Source organism: Mauremys mutica, chromosome 3 (assembly GCF_020497125.1).
Source record: "Mauremys mutica isolate MM-2020 ecotype Southern chromosome 3, ASM2049712v1, whole genome shotgun sequence".
NCBI classification, from domain to species: Eukaryota; Metazoa; Chordata; order Testudines; family Geoemydidae; genus Mauremys; species Mauremys mutica.
In genome coordinates, this window is record NC_059074.1 from 11,552,627 (window position 1) to 11,571,688 (window position 19,062).

The 19,062-nt window shown below is 48.7% G+C and overlaps 1 protein-coding gene across 2 annotated transcripts in view; it reads left to right on the forward strand.

Moving 5' to 3' along the window:
* The window catches only part of BLK (BLK proto-oncogene, Src family tyrosine kinase), a 70,479-nt gene that overhangs the window by 41,616 nt on the left and 9,801 nt on the right, over nucleotides 1–19,062 (forward strand). For both annotated transcript variants that reach the window (XM_045010221.1, XM_045010222.1), the window contains exons 7-9: nucleotides 14,351–14,500; nucleotides 15,205–15,357; nucleotides 18,569–18,748. In XM_045010221.1, the coding sequence (XP_044866156.1) occupies nucleotides 14,351–14,500; nucleotides 15,205–15,357; nucleotides 18,569–18,748 (483 nt within the window). The remainder of the gene's footprint in view (nucleotides 1–14,350; nucleotides 14,501–15,204; nucleotides 15,358–18,568; nucleotides 18,749–19,062) is intronic.

The following is a 19,062-nucleotide window of genomic DNA, read 5'->3' on the forward strand; positions in this document are numbered from 1 at the left end:
TGGGAGGTGGGTGGCCTTTGATTATTGCCATTGCTGGACAAATCTCCAAAGATTTCAAACTGAAACCCGCGCAAATGTGGCTCCTTCTCCTATGGTTCTATACTCTTGAAATGGAGCTGTGCCAACCTAGACAGATTAGATTAGATACAACACGTCTACAAAACTGGGCTTTAATTTCATGAGACCAGATTTTCTCACAAGATTTCTTGCATTTCCAGTTCTGGTGTCTGGGTGTGGAAATGATGGCTACCCGCAGAACAGCCACTGTCATATTTTGTGTGTGACAGGGTCAGGCCAGATGGCTACAGGACAGTGATAGAAGGCAGATATATTAGTCCCAGGTTAAGTAGGTCCACTTTCCCTGGGTAAGGTAACAGCGAAGGTTCCAGAACAATCAGGAACTTTCTGGAAACAATTAAGGCAGACAGGCTGATTAGAACACCTGCAGCCAATCAAGAAGCTGCAAGAATCAATTAAGGCAGGCTAATCAGGGCACCTCGATTTAAAAAGGAGCTCACTTCAGGTTGTGGTTGGTGTGTGATGAGCTGGGAGCAAGAGGTTCAAGTTGCTGAGAGTGAGAGGGTGTAGCTGCTGGAGGACTGAGGAGTACAAGCATTATCGGACACCAGGAAGAAGGTCCTGTGGTGAGGATAAAGAAGGTGTTTGGAGGAGGCCATGGGGAAGTAGCCCAGGGCGTTGTAGCTGTCATGCAGCTGTTACAGGAGGCACTATAGACAGCTGCAATCCACAGGGCCCTGGGCTGGAACCCGGAGTAGAGGGTGGGCCTGGGTTCCCCCCAAACCTCCCAACTCCTGATCAGACACAGGAGGAGTTGACCCAGGCTGTGGGTTCCACCAGAGGGGAAGATCACTGAGGCGAGTAAATCCGCCAGTAAGCGCAGGACCCACCAAGGTAGAGGAGGAACTTTGTCACAGTGCCAAAGATGTGGGTAGTGCAAGGGGGAGTGGTGGTCACATTTTTTTCCACAGAACCATTGTTTTTCTCTGATGGAAATGGCTTTTTTGGCAAAATGGACACTTTTGTCAACGTTTTTCATAGAGCGTTTGGGTTTTCAACCAAAACTCAACACATTTTGAAGAACATTTTGATGAAAATAATTTCATTTTTGTGGACATTTTTCACAGGAGGAAAAAATCTTTTCCCCGCTGCCTTTAATGGGGGGAATTGATCCAAATGTTTCAGAGCTTCTGAAAAGCTGAATTCTGTGCATGGACATACATTTTGGCCGGGGGAGAAAGAGTAATTCACGAGCTTTCTGAACTGATTCACCCACCCCTAGTTATTAATTTTCACATACACACCCACGCACACACGTGTTGAGGCCTCAGTCAGATATAGATGGAAGGGAGGAATCGCTGAAATAAACAATTGTATCCCACACACATCCTGGGTGTGGTGCTCTGTCCCCTCTAGTAGCACCAAGACCATTTAGCGATTAATGAGTTTGCTACAGCCTTAGCTAAGGGTTGCATAGCTCGAGACTCATGCAGCTCTAGAAGTCCCAGGTTCGGTCCCGACTGTGGTCTGTCAGTGTTACATAATCTTTTGTGTGTATGTAACTGTTAAGATCTTGTTTCTTTGTGCTGCACTGTTAAAGGTTGCCCCTTTGGGACGAAGGCAGGCATTTATACAACATTCCCTGGGTGACAGCATTCCTGTGGGCCAGTCCTGGGGTATGGCCCTCCAGCTGTCTACCTCTTAGCGAGTCCACCCCCTTCCAGGAGAATATAAAACAGTCCAAATAAAAAGGCAACTCGTCCCAAGGCCCACAAGGAGCCAGGCCCCTCCCTCACACAAAGGAGGGGAAGCTCTGTCTCTTGCTCCACAGGAAACCCCAGCTCCCGTTCTCCTCCCTGGCTACAGGCCAGGAGATAGTCCTGGGGATGTCAATAAAAGAAACACACCAGCCTGTCTTCTTTTCTCAGAGGGAGCAGGCTGGCGGTGCTGCCAAGCTGTTCCTCAGCAAAGAACCCCACGCCCTAGCCCTTGTCTACGCTACAGATTAATTCAGTATAATTTACGTCACTCGGGGATGCGAATAATCCACACCCTGAGCGGCATAAATTACACAGGCCTAAGCGCTATGCCGACATAGCGACCGCCTCTTGCAGAGGCAGGAATTATTAAGCTGATGAGAGAGCTCTCTCCCGTCGATTTAAGAACGTCTTCACCACAAGCTCTACAGAAGCACAGCTGCATTGGTGCAGCTGCAGCGCTGGAAAAGATGTAGTGTAGACGTAGCCCTGGTCTGGGAGTTCTAGCTCTGCTTGTTTCAGAGTGTTATCACAACTAGGCTGTGCACCTCCCCTTTAAGGGCCCACCTCCAGGCCTGACAAGGCATGTAGCTGGCCACAGAGTTATTTAAGCCCTTCTTGACTTGTGTGTGTGGGTGGGGGGAGGTTCTCTGCCCCATCACATACGCCTTTACAATTTAGGCAGTGTGCTGTCTGCAAAGTCCAGCAGCCATTTTGTGTTCACTTCAGGGCAGAGGATTCTCCAAAGGGGACTTTGTTTTTGTTCTTTCTTGTTTTATGGTTCTTGCATCCATCAGCATAGGAGATGGAAGTCTACTTGGTCATAGAGGAAAGGTGGTTCTGTGGTTTAGGCTCTAGCCTAGGGCTTGGGAGAGGTGGTTCATGTCCTTGATCCATACAGACTGCCGGTCAGGGATCAGAGGGGTAGCCATGTTAGTCTGGATCTGTAAAAAGTGACAAAGAGTCCTGTGGCACCTTATAGACTAACAGAAGTATTGGAGCATGAGCTTTCGTGGGTGAATACCCACTTCATCAGACACATGTCTGCCGGTGTTACTTTAAACCCATCATTTAGTTTCTCTGTGCTCCTCGGTTCCCCATCTGTAAAATGGGGACAGTGGCATTTCCTTACCTCCCAGTGGTGTTGTGAGGCTAAATTCATTAAAGATTGTGAGGCACTCAGATAATACAGTATTGGGGACCATATAAGTATCTTAGATAGGCAGATAGAGATTTGCAGTGTCCCCTGCAATGATATGAAAAGCTACTAACCTCTCCTCATTGAAATCCCTCTTGAATGCCCACTTCTACAATGTATTATCCCTAAGAACGGCCACATTGGCTCAGACCAATGGTCCATCAAGCTCAGTATCCTGTCTCTGACAGTGGCCAGTGCCAGAGGCTTCAAAGGGAATTATTGAGTGATCCATCCCCTGTCGTCCAGTCCCAGCTTCGGGCAGTCAGAGGCTTAGGGACCCCTGGAGTATGGGTTTCCATCCCGGACCATCTTGGCTCAGAGCAGTTGATGGACCTATGCTCTATGAACTTATCTAATTCTTTTTTGAGCCAGCTAATAAAAGCTTGGAGGAGGAGGCAGCTGGCCTAGATGCTTAATTTTTTTTAAAGTGCTTGTATGTGATCGCAGCTTTCACCAACTTTCATGTGTTTCCTCTAATAATATAAGAGCTACACCTATCTCATGGAACTGGAAGGGACCTTGAAGGTCATTGAGTCCAGCCCCCTGCCTTCACTAGCAGGATTAAGTACTGATTTTGCTCCAGATCCCTAAATGGCCCCCTCAAAGATTGAACTCACAACCCTGGGTTTAGCAGGCCAATGCTCAAACCACTGAGTTATTCCTCCCCCATAGCCTGTGCTTTTTCTCTTGTATCCTGTTCTCTTGTACCTTTAGCAAGGAAACTCTTCAAACAGGGACTGTCCCTTTCTCTGTGTGGCCAGTCCCTAGACATATTGTGGGCCCCACCATTACATAACAATTATTTGGGTGACAAGCTCTCTTTCCAGCTCACAACACTGAGAGGAGCCTTAGTTGATTAGATGTGCCATCCCAGGCAAGGAAGATTTTACCTTGCTAAGCAGGGAGAGCAAGTTACTTGAGATAAGAAGACTAGGGGGGGGAACCTGATAACAGTTTGCAAATAGGTTAAGGGCTGTTATAAAGAGGAATGTGATCAATTGTTCTCCGTGTCCACTGAATGTTGGTCAAGAAATAGGCTTAATTTGCAGCAAGGGAGATTTAGGTTAGATATTAAGAAAAACTTCCTAACCAGAAGGGCTGTTAAGCTCTGGAACAGGCTTCCAAGGGAGGCTGTGGAATCCCCATCAATGGAGGTTTTTAAGAACAGGTTGGACAAACACCTTTCAGGGGTGGTCTAGGTCAGTGGTTTTCAACCTTTTTCCATATCCGGACCCTTAAAAATTTTCAAATGGAAGTGCAGACCCCTTCAGAAATCTTAGACATAGTCTGTAATGGACCACAGGTTGAAAACCACTGCCTTTGCGCGGAGGAGTGGATAGATGATCTTTTGAGGTCCCTTCCATTTCTATGATTCTCCGTATCTATGCCCAAACCCCTGTGTTTGAAGCAGAGTGACAAACTTTTTTTCTAAACATAAAACCCCGCCTTTCCCCACCCAGTGGGGACTCACTGAGTTGGCTCTAGCTAGGTGGTTTCTTTGTACATAGATCTGTGACATCCAGAACTTCAGGCTTATCTAGGGCAAGTTCTGAGACAGGACAATCTGAAAAAAAGCGCTTAAGAGTTTCACCTCAGAGAGCCACTCAGTGACATTAATATTGATTCTGCGGCTAGCAGGATGTGGTCCCTTTCAACAAGCCAGGAATAGACTAGCGATGTAGCCACATGCCTTGATCACTGTTACTTCCGTCCTCTCTTGCCCACTCTTTCCTTTTGTTTCTTATACCCATTATTATAGAATTATAGGACTGGAAGGGACCTTGAGAGGTCATCTAGTCGAGTTCCCTAAGGATTATCTAGACTATCCCTGACAGGTGTTTGTCTGACCTGCTCTTAAAAATCTCCAATAATGGAGATTCCACACAGGGCCGTCCCTAGCTATTCTGGGGCCCTACACGGCCCCCTGACGTGGGCGGGGGGCAGGACTCCCCGGGGGGGGGGGGAGTTGGCTTGGGGGGCAGGGGGAAACCACCCCCCAGCACTCACTGGAGGTGCGGATGGGACCAGGTCGCTGCATTTCCCGCTGCCGGTGAGTGCAGGCCCAGCCCTGCTGCAGTCCGCGGGGTGGGGACAGAGCAGGGCGGGGACTTTGGGCAAGGGGTGGGGTGGGAGTGGGGCTGGGGCTGGGACAGAGCAGGGGTGGAAAGAGGTGGGGCTGGGGCAGAACAGGGGCCGGGGCCCTGGGGAAGAGCCGGAGCAGGGGCTGGAGCAGCACGCAGCTGCACAGGGCACCAGGAAATGTGGTGCCCCAAATTTCCTGGTGCCCTACGCAGCTGCGTACTTTGTATGGGTAAGTACGGCCCTGATTCCACAACCGCTCGAGGCAATTTATGCCAGTGCTTAACCACCCTGACAGTTAGGAAGTTTTTCCTAATGTCCAACCTAAACCTCCCTTGCTGCAATTTAAGCCCATTGCTTCTTGTCCTAGCCTCAGAGGTTAAAGAGAACAATTTTTCTTCCTCCTTCTTGTAGCAACCTTTTATTTACTTGAAACCTGTTATCATGTCCCCCCAGTCTTCTCGTCTCTGGATTAAACAAACTCAATTTTTTGAGTCTTCCCTCAGAGGCCATGTTTTCTAGAACTTTAATCGTTTTTGTTGCTCTTCTCTGGACTTTCTCCAATTTCTCCACGTCTTTCCTGAAATGTGGTGCCCAGAACTGGACACAATACTCCAGTTGAGGCCTAACCAGCGCGGAGTAGAGTGGAAGAATGACTTCCCATGTGTTGCTTACAACTCCTGCTAATACATCCCAGAATGATGTTAGCTTTTTTTGCAACAGCGTTACACTGTTAACTCATATTTAGTTTGTGGTCCACTATGACCCCCAATCCCTTTCTGCAGTACTCCTTCCTAGGCAGTCATTGCCCATTTTGTATGTGTGCAACTGATTGTTCCTTCCTAAGCGGAGTACTTTGCATTTGTCCTTAGAGAATTTCATCCTGTTTACCTCAGACCATTTCTCCAGTTTGTCCAGATCATTTTGAATTTTAATCCTATCCTCCAAAGCACTTGCAACCCCTCCCGGGTTGGTATCGTCTGCAAACTTCGTAAGTGTACTCTGTATGCCATTATCTAAATCAATGAAGAGACCCACAGCCAGAACTGATCCCTGCGGCACCCCACTCATTATGCCCTTCCAGTTTGACTGTGAACCACTGATAACTACTCTCTGGGAACAGTTGTCCAACCTTATGCCTTGATTTAAGCCTGGGTAACTGACTTCAGTGGGGCTCTGGAGTGGCCGGGACAGTCACATTCAGTGGGACTCCATGCAGGCCCAGCAGTCCACCCTGTGCTGTCAAATGAAGGGCTGGAAAGGGAGTGAGGTAGGGCTGCCAACCCTCCAGGATTGTCCTGGTGTCTCCAGGAATTAAAAACTAATCTTTAATTAAAGATTATGTCATGTGATGAAAGCTCCAGGAATTCATCCAATCAAACTCAGTGAGGCAACTCAGTAACGCAACTCAGTGAGGCCCTTTGCCCATACATATTCCTCGTCTCTGTGATATCTATGGCCTAGATTGTAAATACTTGGTGGCAGGGACCATTTCTTTCCATACACATGTACCGTCTCTGGAACAGTGAGGGTCTGATCCTGATTGGGGCCAGTGGCAAATAAATAATAATCATTAATAAACTCTATATTTGTCGGTGCTGTGGAGAATGGGTGATTCTACCCCAGATAGTATTTTCTATTCCTGATTAGATTGATACAAGGGGTGGAAGTAGGATCTTGTGAATAAAATATATGACTTGGACTCAGGAGACATATGAACATAGGCATGGTAAGGCTGGATCAGAGCCATCACGTTCAGTATTGTGGTCAGAAGAAGTTGCAGAGGAGCAGAGAAAAGTGTGAGACATCTTGAAGGAGGTAGATGTGGCAGCATAATCTGTGTGGTTAAAAGTTCGGCTGTGTGTGTGTGTGTTCTCCCTGTGTGCTGCCCCAGTTCTGCACAGACAGACAGCACAGCAGACCTTGAGTGAACTGCCCAATGACCACAAGATCCGTTATGGTACGAAGGCACCAGGCCAGGTTTATTGTCGACAAAGCACGGTAATAGCCCCCGGCAGACCCTACGAGGATTCTAAGACATGTATGTCCGTGACAATGGACGCAGGTCAGTGTATGGCGGGACTTTCCATTCTCCCCTCGGCTGAACCAAAACACTCTCTCAGAAATACCTCTTTATACCCTGTTACGAACAAGTTACGTACTTCCCCTCTGACATAGTTAGTTACTGCCCCCGGACGTGGCTAGTTATCACCCATCACCTTGTACATGGTGGTTCAATCCAGACATCTCTATTCATTATACTGTCACTCTGACCTTATCCTTTAGGAGGGGTCAGTGTGTTCCTGTTATCCTTGGGGAATGTTTTTGTACCATCCTTGATATCAGGATGTTCTGGTACCACTCTTCTGGAATGTGTTTGTGTGAGTGCTCTGTGCCTAGCACTTCTTAGGAATGTGTGTTTCTGCAATATCAGCCCTGTTCTTGCCAGATTCGGGGGACTTGCAAGCAGGCAGAGGCTGATGTTTGCTCACAGCCTGACTTTTGCTAACTTTGCTTTATATCAGCAAATCTTGCCCATCACTTTAGCTCAGGCCTCATACCAGGGCCCCATACAAGGGCTTATGTCTCAGGCTCTCTTCAAACTACAATCTACTCCATGACAAATTCCTCCTGACTCGTAATAGTCCGTGAGCTTTTATCTTCAATCTGACACACTCTGTTATTTTGGTATTTGTTATTCTAACTCTGGCTGTCTTTATCCAGATAAGAGGTCAATCCCTCTTTTAATCTTACTAAGTTCTTGACTTCTGTTTGACTGATGTCTCTGCCACAGACTTCCTGAATCACATTGGTCAAGCTACTTAATCTCTCTCAACCTTGGTTTCCCAGTCTGTAAAAGGAGAAAAGCTGTCCCTCAAAGGGTGTTGTGAGGCTGAATTTACCAATGTACAGCACCTTGGGATCCACACACAAGTGTAAAGTATCGTTGTTAAAGTATAAATTAATACACACTGTGTAGTGTGGTTGAATTCATGTTGCTCTTTGAACTTTAAAAGTTTTTTGTTCTTTAGTTACATATTTATTTACATCCACCTTCCATTGTGTGGGTCATCAGCAAAGTTTATACTCCCAATCTTCAGCACTGGCCTCTACCTTTTGAGCTAAAGGAGTAACTCCATTAACTGGTACCAGTAGTAGGCTGTTATCCATGACTGTCGCAGCCACTATATGGGGACACAACACACTTTGCTAGTGTATTACATGTTCAGAATTCATCCTTACCATTGTAGTGATGCAGGTATTTACAATTCCAGTAATCTAATTTTGTCTACGATTAATTTTCTAAAGTATTGTAATGCTGCAATTTCCCTTTAAGTTTAAATTTTATAGAGGACACTAGGGGTATATTCAGGTGGGGCATTTGTCAAGATGACCTGATAAGTGGGTCACTAATAAAACAGATACCAGAGAGCAAATCTGCCTAAGCTGGAGAAAATAAACAAACCTTCCAAAATATAATAATTGTTCTGAAACTTGTGGAAACAGCTGTGCCTCACTAACCTCAGACTAACAGAAAATGAACTTCTCTGGTGTGTGTGGGGGGAAGGAAGAGTTTACCCACAATATCTCGCTTTTTTTTCTCAAGATCACTGAAGTTTGAATGTTGGAAGGGCTAAGAAAATATTACCCGTGCAGTTACTGATCCCACTGAAGCTGATTGGATCTTTGCGTCTTTCTTAAGGCACCACTTGTAACTTTTGCTAAAGATGGGCAGACCAGTGCTGTGGGGCTACATTACTGTGATGAGGGCTGTTTTCTTCGCACATTCCAGGCACAGTGGAGTAAAAATCCTGTAAGAGAATCAGAAGTTTCTCGTCTAATTTTGCAGACTTAGTGGGCCAATTCTGATCTCAGTTATCCTGGTGTAACTCCACAGAGAGGAAGGCTAGACTTGTGGGCGAAGCAGTGGTGTAAGACTTGTGAAATCTGGGTTACGTTCCTAGGTTCTGCCACAGACTCACTGTGTGCCCTTGGGCACATCATTTAATCTCCCTCTGCTTGGTTCCCCATCTGTAAAACGGATGGTGTGTGTGAGAATAAATGCAATACAGCTTGTGAGGTTCTCAGATACTACAGGAATGGGGGAGTATGAGGGTGGAGAGCCTGAGGCTAAGACAGCCCTGATTACAGAATGAGCCAAAACCAGGCTGAATCAGGTGAACCCAGTATAAAAAAGAGTAGGAAAGTGCAGAGAATAGGGGAAAGCCCAGGCGATTACGGCGACGTCTGTCGGTACCGCAAGGAGCAAGGAAGTTCCTGCAAGGCCGTGAGTCAACAGGGTAAAAGCTAAAGAAGCAGGAGAGAGGGGGAGCAGGGCTGGGTTTCGGGGCAGGTGACCCATAGGCCCACCTGGGGTGCCAGGCTTGGGGCCATGCCAGGCTTCAGTTCATGGTAAGGGCGAAAAAAGCGACCTTTTGAACTAAAGAACTTGAGTTAACGTTCTAAGGCTGGCACCTACTGATACACGATTTAATACTGGTCCACCCAGTGTTGGTGCGCGGTTCTATTTCTTGGTGTTAGTACATTTTAGTTATTCCTAAAATTAAAAAGCTTCTGTAAGCTTTAGCAGAAACTCGGTTTTTTTTAATTTGCTTGAATAAATAACGGATTTACAGATCCCAGTGTGCAAACGTATCATTTTATATAACAGGGATAAATCATGCATGCAAATTGTGCATCATAGTGGTGAAATGGGCTACAAATGCAATGAAAAATGAGGTATTCAGACATTTAACAAATGGCGAGGGGGCGGGGCTGAAGATGCTCCTTGCCTGGGGTGCCATTTGGTCCAGGGCCGGCCCTGAGTGGTGGAAAGCATCTGTAGGCAGAGAGGCTGGGGAGAGACCCTGTCTAAGCAGGGGAGAGACTGTAAAAGCCAGCTGGGATGAAGTCTATGTGAGTTTGTGTTCTGTTCTGTGTTATTTTGGATTAATCAGGGGAGGGGCACTGAACTGGGCTCGAGGGTCACTGTGTCCTCGGGGATGCAATAAATTGGACCCCAAGAGGGGATTTATTTTAACTACCTTTTGAACTGAGTGAGTTCTTACAGGGCCCTGAACAGGGGGCGAGCAGAGCTGGGGCATTCTAGGGGCAGCTGCCTGATATTACATAGAAGTAGCTAGATCAGGGGTGGGCAAACTACGGCCCCTCGGGCCGCATCCAGTCCGTCAGACCTTTTATTCCAGCCCTCGAGCTCCCACCAGGGAGAGGGATTGGGGGCTTGCCCTGCTCCAGTGCTCCAGCTGGGGAGCGGGGTCGGGGCCTTGCCCTGTTCCGGAAAGTAGGAGCATGGCGGGCATGTCCCTTCTCTGGCTCCTATGCATAGGGGAAACCTGGGAGCGCCACATGCTGCCCCCACCCCAAGCGCTGGCTTCGCTGCTCCCATTGGCTGGGAACTGTGGCCAATGGGAGCTTCAGGGACAGTGCCTGTGGACAGGGTAGAGCCACCTGGCCGCGCCTCTGCATAGGAGCCGGAGAAGAGACATTCCCACTATGCCACTGCTTCTGGGAGCTGCAGGGGCGGCGCCTGTGGACAGGACAGCATGCAGAGCTGCCTGGCCATGCCACAGAGTAGGAGCTGGAGGATGGACATGCCACTGCTTCCGGGAGCTGCTTGAGGTAAAGGCCATCCAAAGCCTGCACCCCTGACCTGCTTCCATGCCCCAACCCCCTGCACCAAGCCCTGATCCCCCTCCTGCACCCCAACCCCCAATTTCATGAGCAATCATGGCCTGCCATACAATTTCCATACCCAGATGTGGCCTCAAGCCAAAAAGTTTGCCCACCCCTGACCTAAATAGACGGTTAATACACTGACTTCAGTAGTGTTAGGCTGGATTGGGGCCTGTGTGCATGAGCTCAGAATTTTGTACAATACATCTGAATAGTTCAGAGAAGCATCTGCTTATCGTAACAGAATTGCCAGTCCACTCAGACAGGTACATTGTTTCAAGGTAGTCTTCATGATTTCGTGCCATTTTCTTGCTCACGTTTGCTTGCTCATTATTCTGATGTGTATTTGTCTTGTGGTAGCACTCAGGGGACTTGAATCAGGGCCTCACTGTGCTGCATGCTCGACATCCACAGAACAAAAAGACGGTCCTGGAGTTCAAAGTCTTCTCTTATGATGAACGGCAAGAGGTGGATACAACAAACCAATGGCAGGAGGGGTTGTTACCCGGGGTGGCACCCTAAACCCTCTCCCCTCCTGCCTTGGTCAAGCTGAGATTGCTGAATGGCCAATTTACAGCTTGCTGACTAGGCCGCCTTTAACAATAGGCCATAGTGGTTTCAAGCACTTTACTGGTTTGCCAAAGTCTCCCCGTACAGGGTGAGGGAAACAAATAACAGTGAGATGAGCATGGTTAGTTCCAACACAGAAATAATAATTAGCCCTTGGAAGAGTAACATTCACCCCTTCCTTTTGGCCACAGATCTCGTGCACATAGTGGCTGGAGGGTTGGTCCCCCTCCTCCCCCAAATTCTTACTGCAGGGATGCATCTGCATGCTAGGATGTGTACACTGAATTGTTATTGTCGGGCTGATTGAGCTAGCTGGCTTTACTCATTGGCTTATTATTACAGTGCTCCTCATTAGTACTAAGCTCTGCATGCAGCTTTATTATTGTGGAGGTGACTGGGAGTCACTGAGGCTACTAGTGTTGGGGATTTTGTGTCAATCTTTCGTTATTATTGTTGTTAAGAGAAGGGAGAATTGAAGCCTTCCAGCCTTGACACTTTCCCTTTCCACTAGCAGCAGGCGTCCGGCTCTGTTCTGTAATCAACCCTGAATGGGTAAATGACTTTGAAAGGAACCAGACCCTGGTGGTCTCGCATTTCAGATGAACAGCGATGGAAACCGCCGTGAAAAAATCTTTTCTTCCGCTCCCCTGAAATAAACCGGAGCTGCTTAGGAAAAAAAGAAGTGCCCTGACGAAGTTCAAGAAACAGACTAAACTCCCGTGCCAGTTGAAGTGCATTCTACACTGCCCAGAACGATACAGCCATGCATTAACATAAATGGCAGGGTAAATATTAAGGCTAGCATTAGACAGCTGATTGATTTGCCTGTAGAACCGCTGGATTCTAATCATCAGGCAGAGCTCTTATTAGGGTGGGACACTTTGTTGAGAAAAGCAAGTTAATCTCAAGCAAACAGAAGTGCTGGAGAAGAGGATACTTGGATAATCAGGATTTGGATTTCCACCAAGTGTTCCCTAGTTTTGCCTGCCTACATTTTTGGTTGGCCAACTTGAGCTGACTTGCAGAGGTGCCGAGCGCCGTCGCTCCTATTCACGTCACTGAGTCATTGATGTTAAGGCTACAAGGACCCATCCGATCACCTAGTCTGATCTCCTGCATCACAAACATCTCTTCCAGAAAGGCATCCAGTCTTGAGCTGAGGATTGCAAGAGATGGAGACTCCACCACTGCCCTTCAGCGTTTGTTCCAGTCGCTAAGGGTCCAGTAGTTTTCAGTTAAAAACTGATTGCTCGGCACACTCTGAAAATCAGACCCAAGTAGTCTCAGGCTGGTAACCCAAAAACAGAGGCATCCCAAAATTACTGGCCACTTTTGAAAGTATTGGTCCAAAGACCTCCTGAATCCTCATTCCCCAGAAGCTGAATCTGCATCAGGGTGAATATATCCAGAAGAATTTTATGTAAAAGACAAGTGCAATTGGGCATGGTTGCCAGTCACCGCTTAGGAGAGACTCAGGGCTGCAGCAGGGATGGGTATGGCTGCAGGATGGGAATGAGGTGAGTTGGCAGAACAGTCAGGACTGGAATAGCAGGGAAAGCTGTTGGTCAGGGTTGCATCGCAATGCAAGAGTGAACTAGTAGGGGGTATTGCAGACCAGGGCTGAAGTGCATTGACAGAGTGACGGGGGCTCAAGGCTGGAATAGCAAAGAATATTGCATGGCTGGGGGGGAGGGGTGGACCAGGAATACTTATACAGACAAGACAACTAGCACTTAATCATATTCATACTGACCCTCCACATTTTTTACTGACATAATATGAAATACAAAAAAGGCCAATGGGTCGGTATTACACATTTTTAAAAGTCCTCCCATGTCTGGAATACTAAGATTTCAAAGCAAATACGACTTCTGTTTATGGTCCTATACGACAGATTTTCTTCTATAGAATCCAGTACTTCAAACATAAAAAAAATCACATAAATCCAGATTAATCTGGCATAGTCCTAGTCCGGAAACATACTGCAGACAAAGGAAATACTGTCTCTACACTGTCTTGCAATTTTTACTGATGTACATTTTAAACGATCACTCCATAAATGTACTGGCTGCTGGCAACCCATATTGGACTGGACTAGCAGGGAGCTGAGAAGAGCAGAATAGAGGTGTATTTTCAGACCTGCATGAAACCCCAGGATTTAAATAATAAGGATGTTGCATTAGTTGGGGATTGGTCCTGCTTTGAGCAGGGGGTCCTGCTTTGAGCAGATCACCTCCTGAGGTCCCTTCCACCCTGATATTCTATCATTCTATGGTTGTATGTCAGGACTGAGGTGCTTTGCCAGATACTGAGATGGTCATCACCGGCGTGTCAAGAATCAGAGGGGTAGCCGTGTTAGTCTGGATCTGAAAAAAGTACCTGACGAAGTGGGTATTCACCCACGAAAGCTCATGCTCCAATACATTTGTTAGTCTATAATGTGCCACAGGACTCTTTGTTGCTTATCACCAGGGTGATAATACTTCCTTGGCAATGTTTAATCATGTGATATCTTGGTGGGATCGTGTTGTATCCTCATTATTATATGTCAGCTCTATCAGTTAGAAATGCCCCAGAGCTGGGCCATTAGCATTCAGAGCAATGCAAGCCAAGGTTTCTAATGGCCATGAAATATCAGGCTCCTTAGTCTATGCTGATTGCTCGTAGGGGACAGTACAGAGTTCCATGTCATTCGTTGTCCCCACAGACACACATGCTCGGAAGCATCTAGTGTTCTCCATGGGGTTGCTGGACCTCATGGACCGAAAGCTAGATCCAAACTGGTAAATGCTATGTCCCTATGAAATGTGATATGGCTAAAAGGACAAGTGCTCGGATCTCACCAAGATGGATGGGGGGCAGCAGTGTAGCGTGCCCTGCACCTGAATATTCCCAGCATAGACTCACCTGTCTGTGAGAGGGGCTGTATCCCATTGCAGACACTGGGCTACTGAAGGAAGACGAAAGCCATCAGGTCTGTCTCAGACAGTGCCATCCAGGCCAGTAAGTGTGGTTTCTTCTGCTTGTTCCCCAGATGCCTTTTCACTGTCCGTGAGAGACAGCACCTCTGCTCAAGGCGACATCATCAAACACTACAGGATCCGCTCCTTAGACGGCGGGGGATACTACATCTCCCCCAGGATCACCTTTTCCTCACTGCAGCAGCTAGTCCAGCATTACAGCAGTAAGCTGCCTGTGTCCCCGTACAAGGCCGTCTGTCATAGCATTTGAGATTGCTGGAATGAGGAGGCCACATGGTCTGGTGCCTCATGGCCAGACGGGGGTTATCAATGAGTCGCATGCCCATTGAGCAGCGACTGCACATGGAGCAATGCCTGTAATAGGTAGCAGTATAGGGAATGGGGAGGTGGACACAGGGTGGACATGAAACGCCTGCTCTAGCTAGCACTGGGTTGGGGTGCAGCGGAATGCAGGTATATGGAGCGAGTCGGGCAGCCCCTGCTGGTCACTCCCCCCACAGCCATAAGCAAAATGACCACCCCAAATCGGACGTGCGCACGAGCAAAACCGCCCCTTCACGAGGCATGGCAGGGACCATGGAGGCTCCTCGGGAGAAGGGGTGTGTGGAGAGACTGGATTCCGGAGAGAGGCGTTCGGGGGGAGATTGCAATCACTGTGATTCACTGGGGCATGAGCCGGCTGGGGAAGGGTGACACTAGGTGATCTGCCATTGCATGGGTCCTCCAGGCCACGCTCCTGGGGCGCTCAGAGCTGTGGGGCTGAAGCAGCCTCTGTGGAGTGGCCGTTCCACATGCTGAGGAGGAGAATTACCCTCTGCACGTCTCCAGCCCGGCGACTCAGGCTGGAGGCTGGGCGGAGGGCTTGACCCTTTACCGATGAGCTGACAGGTGTTCTCTCGATACGCAGACAAAGGGGATGGTCTGTGCCAGAGGCTGACCACTCCATGCACATCCCTGGTTCCCCAGAGGCCCTGGGCGCAGGACGAATGGGAAATCCCACGGGAGTCTCTGAAGCTTGTGAAGAAACTTGGTGCGGGACAGTTTGGAGAAGTATGGATGGGTAAGTGCAGCGCTCTCCAGGCCCTGCAGGGTCAGCCCCGGTCGCTACACATGGCCCACAGGAAAAGGGAAAACCTTGTTTTCTCAGAATTGTCGCGAATGCGGGACCTTGCTAGGACCCAGCCCGCTGCTCGTGGTTGGGGAGGGCTGGGAATTATGCAGCCCATTCAATTGTGCTTCTTTAGGGCTGTATTGGGGCTTTAAAGCACAGCTTTTGCCACAGGTGTAAGACAACTGCACCTGTGTTTTCCCTTAGTGTTTCAGCCAGGGCACCCACTCCCAAGCTTCTGGCCCCCTAGCTGTTGCCTTTCCTGGGGGGAGACATCTCTGTCCCTCCTGACTGGGAAATGTCCACCCTGAAGAGTTCCTGCCTTCCCCGTGTTATTCCCAGCAAAAGACAGGCTGTGGAAACAGGCCTGCAGAGACTAATAACAGAGTGATTGTCAACAGTTGAAGGTTGCCACCCACCACTTCCTATCCAAGCCTATTTTATTCTTAAGGTAAAACCATTCCAGAGAAAACACATTAAAACAATAAAAGAACTATGTGTATGCTAATAAGCTTATCAGAGATCCCTCTGCCCTGCCCCAGCTGTCTCCAACATGGGTTCTGGCAGGAGAATCCTTCAAACCACCCAGAAAACAGGTTCCCAATAGCTTGACCCTAGAACTAGCCCGCTCCTGAAAAGTTTACTCTTCCCTTGATACAGTTCAGGGGTCTTTGATCTGGAATTTCCAGGAGCAGGTCAAGGTGTAGCTTCAAAAGGCCTCCCAAGTACTGTCCCAGACAGTTCTTTGAAGTTCCTAACATTTACATTACAGTCCTACAATAACACACAAACAATTGCATGTTTAATACAATGGACTCCAAAGGTAGGAAATAAGGTTAAACCTAATTCAGGAAAGTTCATTCCGGATATTGCAGGAAATTGCCATCTGTTACAGCCCGGCTTGGGGGTCTGGGGGTAAGCAGTGGGAGGCTGTGCGCCTTGAGGGACACTATACCTACCTACGACACAGGCCCATGCATCCCCCTTCAAAAGATGCAACTTGTGCTCCTACACGTGGCTGGTCAGGGTGGGAAGGAGCTGGAGCTTAACTCCTCCTCCTCTTCCGCCCCTTGGTGGTTGATTGCTCCCAGGAGAGTGCAGGAATTGCAGTTGTGGCCAGCACAGTGCAGAAGACTTGACTGCGTGTGCAAAGTCCCAGCTCCTTTCATTACGGAGTCAGATACCACGGTGAGGGGCATAGCTAGATCGCTGAGAAATGGGGTGACACGGCAAAGGACATGAAGGCCGTATATGAGGAGAACATTTCCTAGCAGTGGGGGTCTGGTAAGCTGGGGAGTTGTCTCAAGGGAAGTGGTGGAAGCCACATTGTTCAAGTGACTTAAAACCAGACCTCAGAAAGATCCTGAGAATATGCCATAGGGCAGGGGTTCTCAACCTTTTTCTTTCTGAGGCTCATCCCAATATGCTATAAAAACTCCACGGCCCACCTGTGCCACAACAACTGGTTTTCTGCATATAAAAGCCAGGGCCAGCATTAGCGGGTACAAGCAGGGCAGTTGTCCAGGGCTCCACACCACAGGGGCCCCCACGAAGCTACGTTGCTCAGGCTTCGGCTTCAACCCCAGGGAGGCGGGGCTCAGGGCCCTCGGCTTCAGCCTCATGCAGTGGGCTTCAGCTTTCTACCCTGGGCCCTAGCGAGTCTAATGCCGGCCTGGCTTGGTGGCCCCCTGAAACCTGACACCTGGCTGAGAACCGCTGCCATGGGGATGATCCCGCATTGGCGGGGAAAGGGGAGTAGACTGGAGGCCCTGGTCTGTCTTCCTCCTGTGGAACATTCATGATTCCTCTCACCAGGAACTCAATAACCTCACACCACCCCGTGCTTTACTGCTCAGTTCCTCCAGAGCAGAACCCTCAAGGGCTCCTTCCCTGCCCATCCCCAGCATGGAAAAGGGAGCCACTGAAATGTGGCCTGGATCCCCTGCCTCTTTCATTCTGGGGACACCACCCTCTGGAATAGCCTCCAAACTTCTTCCAAGGTTACCTACTCCTCGGAGGCATGAATTCCCCAAGCTCTCTTACAGACTGACTGAAAACAGTGCTTATATGGGCCATCCTCTCCACCCCACCCCCCCCCACCAGTGCACTGCAGTCTGTTTCCCCAGTTCCTACTGTGTACCCAGCTGCCTTCACTCTCCACCACACCTTCCTGGAACCTCTACACAGTAGGGTTGCCAATGCCTTCGGGATTGTCCTGGAGACAGTCTCCAGGAATTAAAGATTAATCTTGAATTAAAGATACTGTCATGCGATGAAACCTCCAGGAATTCGTCCAACCAAAGTTGGCAACCCTACTACACAGAGACCCTCTCAGAGGAGATGGGTCCTCTCCACTTCCTTCTGAGGCTTCTGCCATCTTGGAAGGATTGTTCCCCATGGTAGATACCCTAGTGCTTAGCACATTGATTGGTATGGTTAGCTATTTCACACGGTAACAGGAAGGCCAGACCATCACATCAAAGGGCTTCTTGCTGTTAGTTTTCTATCTTAGGTAGGTGACCCTCCCCCCACATCACTGAAAATGGGACACTAGATGGGGAGGTCTCTGAGTAACTACAGATAATTCTTTCCCAGGTATCTGCCTGGTGGGTCTTGCCCACATGCTCAGGGTCTTACTGACTGGGAAGGAATTTTCTCCCAGGTCAGATTGGCCGAGACCTTGGGGGGATTTTTCGCCTACCTCTGCAACATGTCTGCAGCATGGGGCCTGGGTCACTTGCAGATTTAAACTAGCGTAAATGGTGGATTCTCTGTAACTTGAAGTCTTTAAACCATGATTTGAGGACTTCAGTAGCTGAGCCAGCGGTTAGGGGTCTATTACAGGAGTGGGTGGGTGAGGTTCTGTGGCCTGCAATGTTCAGGAGGTCAGACCAGATGACCATGATGGTCTGTTCTGACCTTAAAGTCTATAAAGCATCTTGTAATCTTTAACATATTTACTCTCATAACACTCCGGTGAGATAGGGAAGGCCTATTATCCCATTGTACAGATGGGGAAACTGAACCACGGAGCTTCAGAGGTAGCGAGGCTCCAAACGTCCATTAAGAGGAAAACTGTGGCAGAGAAAGGAATTGAACCTAGTTCTCCTAAATCCTAGGCTAGCACCTTAACCATTGGACCCTCCTTTCTCTTTTGTGGCAGGCTATTATAAGAACAGTGTGAAGGTGGCTGTGAAGACCCTAAAGGAGGGATCCATGCCTCCCGATGCCTTCCTGGCTGAGGCAAACTTGATGAAGATGCTCCAGCATGACAAGCTGGTCCGGCTCCATGCAGTAGTCACCAAACAGCCAGTCTACATTGTGACAGAGTACATGGCCAACGGTAAAGAGCCTCCCCGGGCTTTATTCTTTAAACATTTTTGGCTGAGTTTCAAAGGTTAGGCCAGTGCTTACGATTTGTGAAAATCCTGTGCCTGCAACGGGTAATGTAGGGGACGATGCCCCAGGTGCTGACTTTCATTTTTCTGGGTGTGTGCTCCAGCTCTGCTCCGCCCCCTCCCCAAGGTCCTGCCCTCGCTCTGCCTCTTCCTGCCCTGCTCCTCCCCTGAGCACACCCCGCCCTCACTCCACCCCCAGTGCTCCCTGCCTGCCATCGAACAGCTGATCAGTCGGTGGCGTAAAGACTCCTGGTGCACT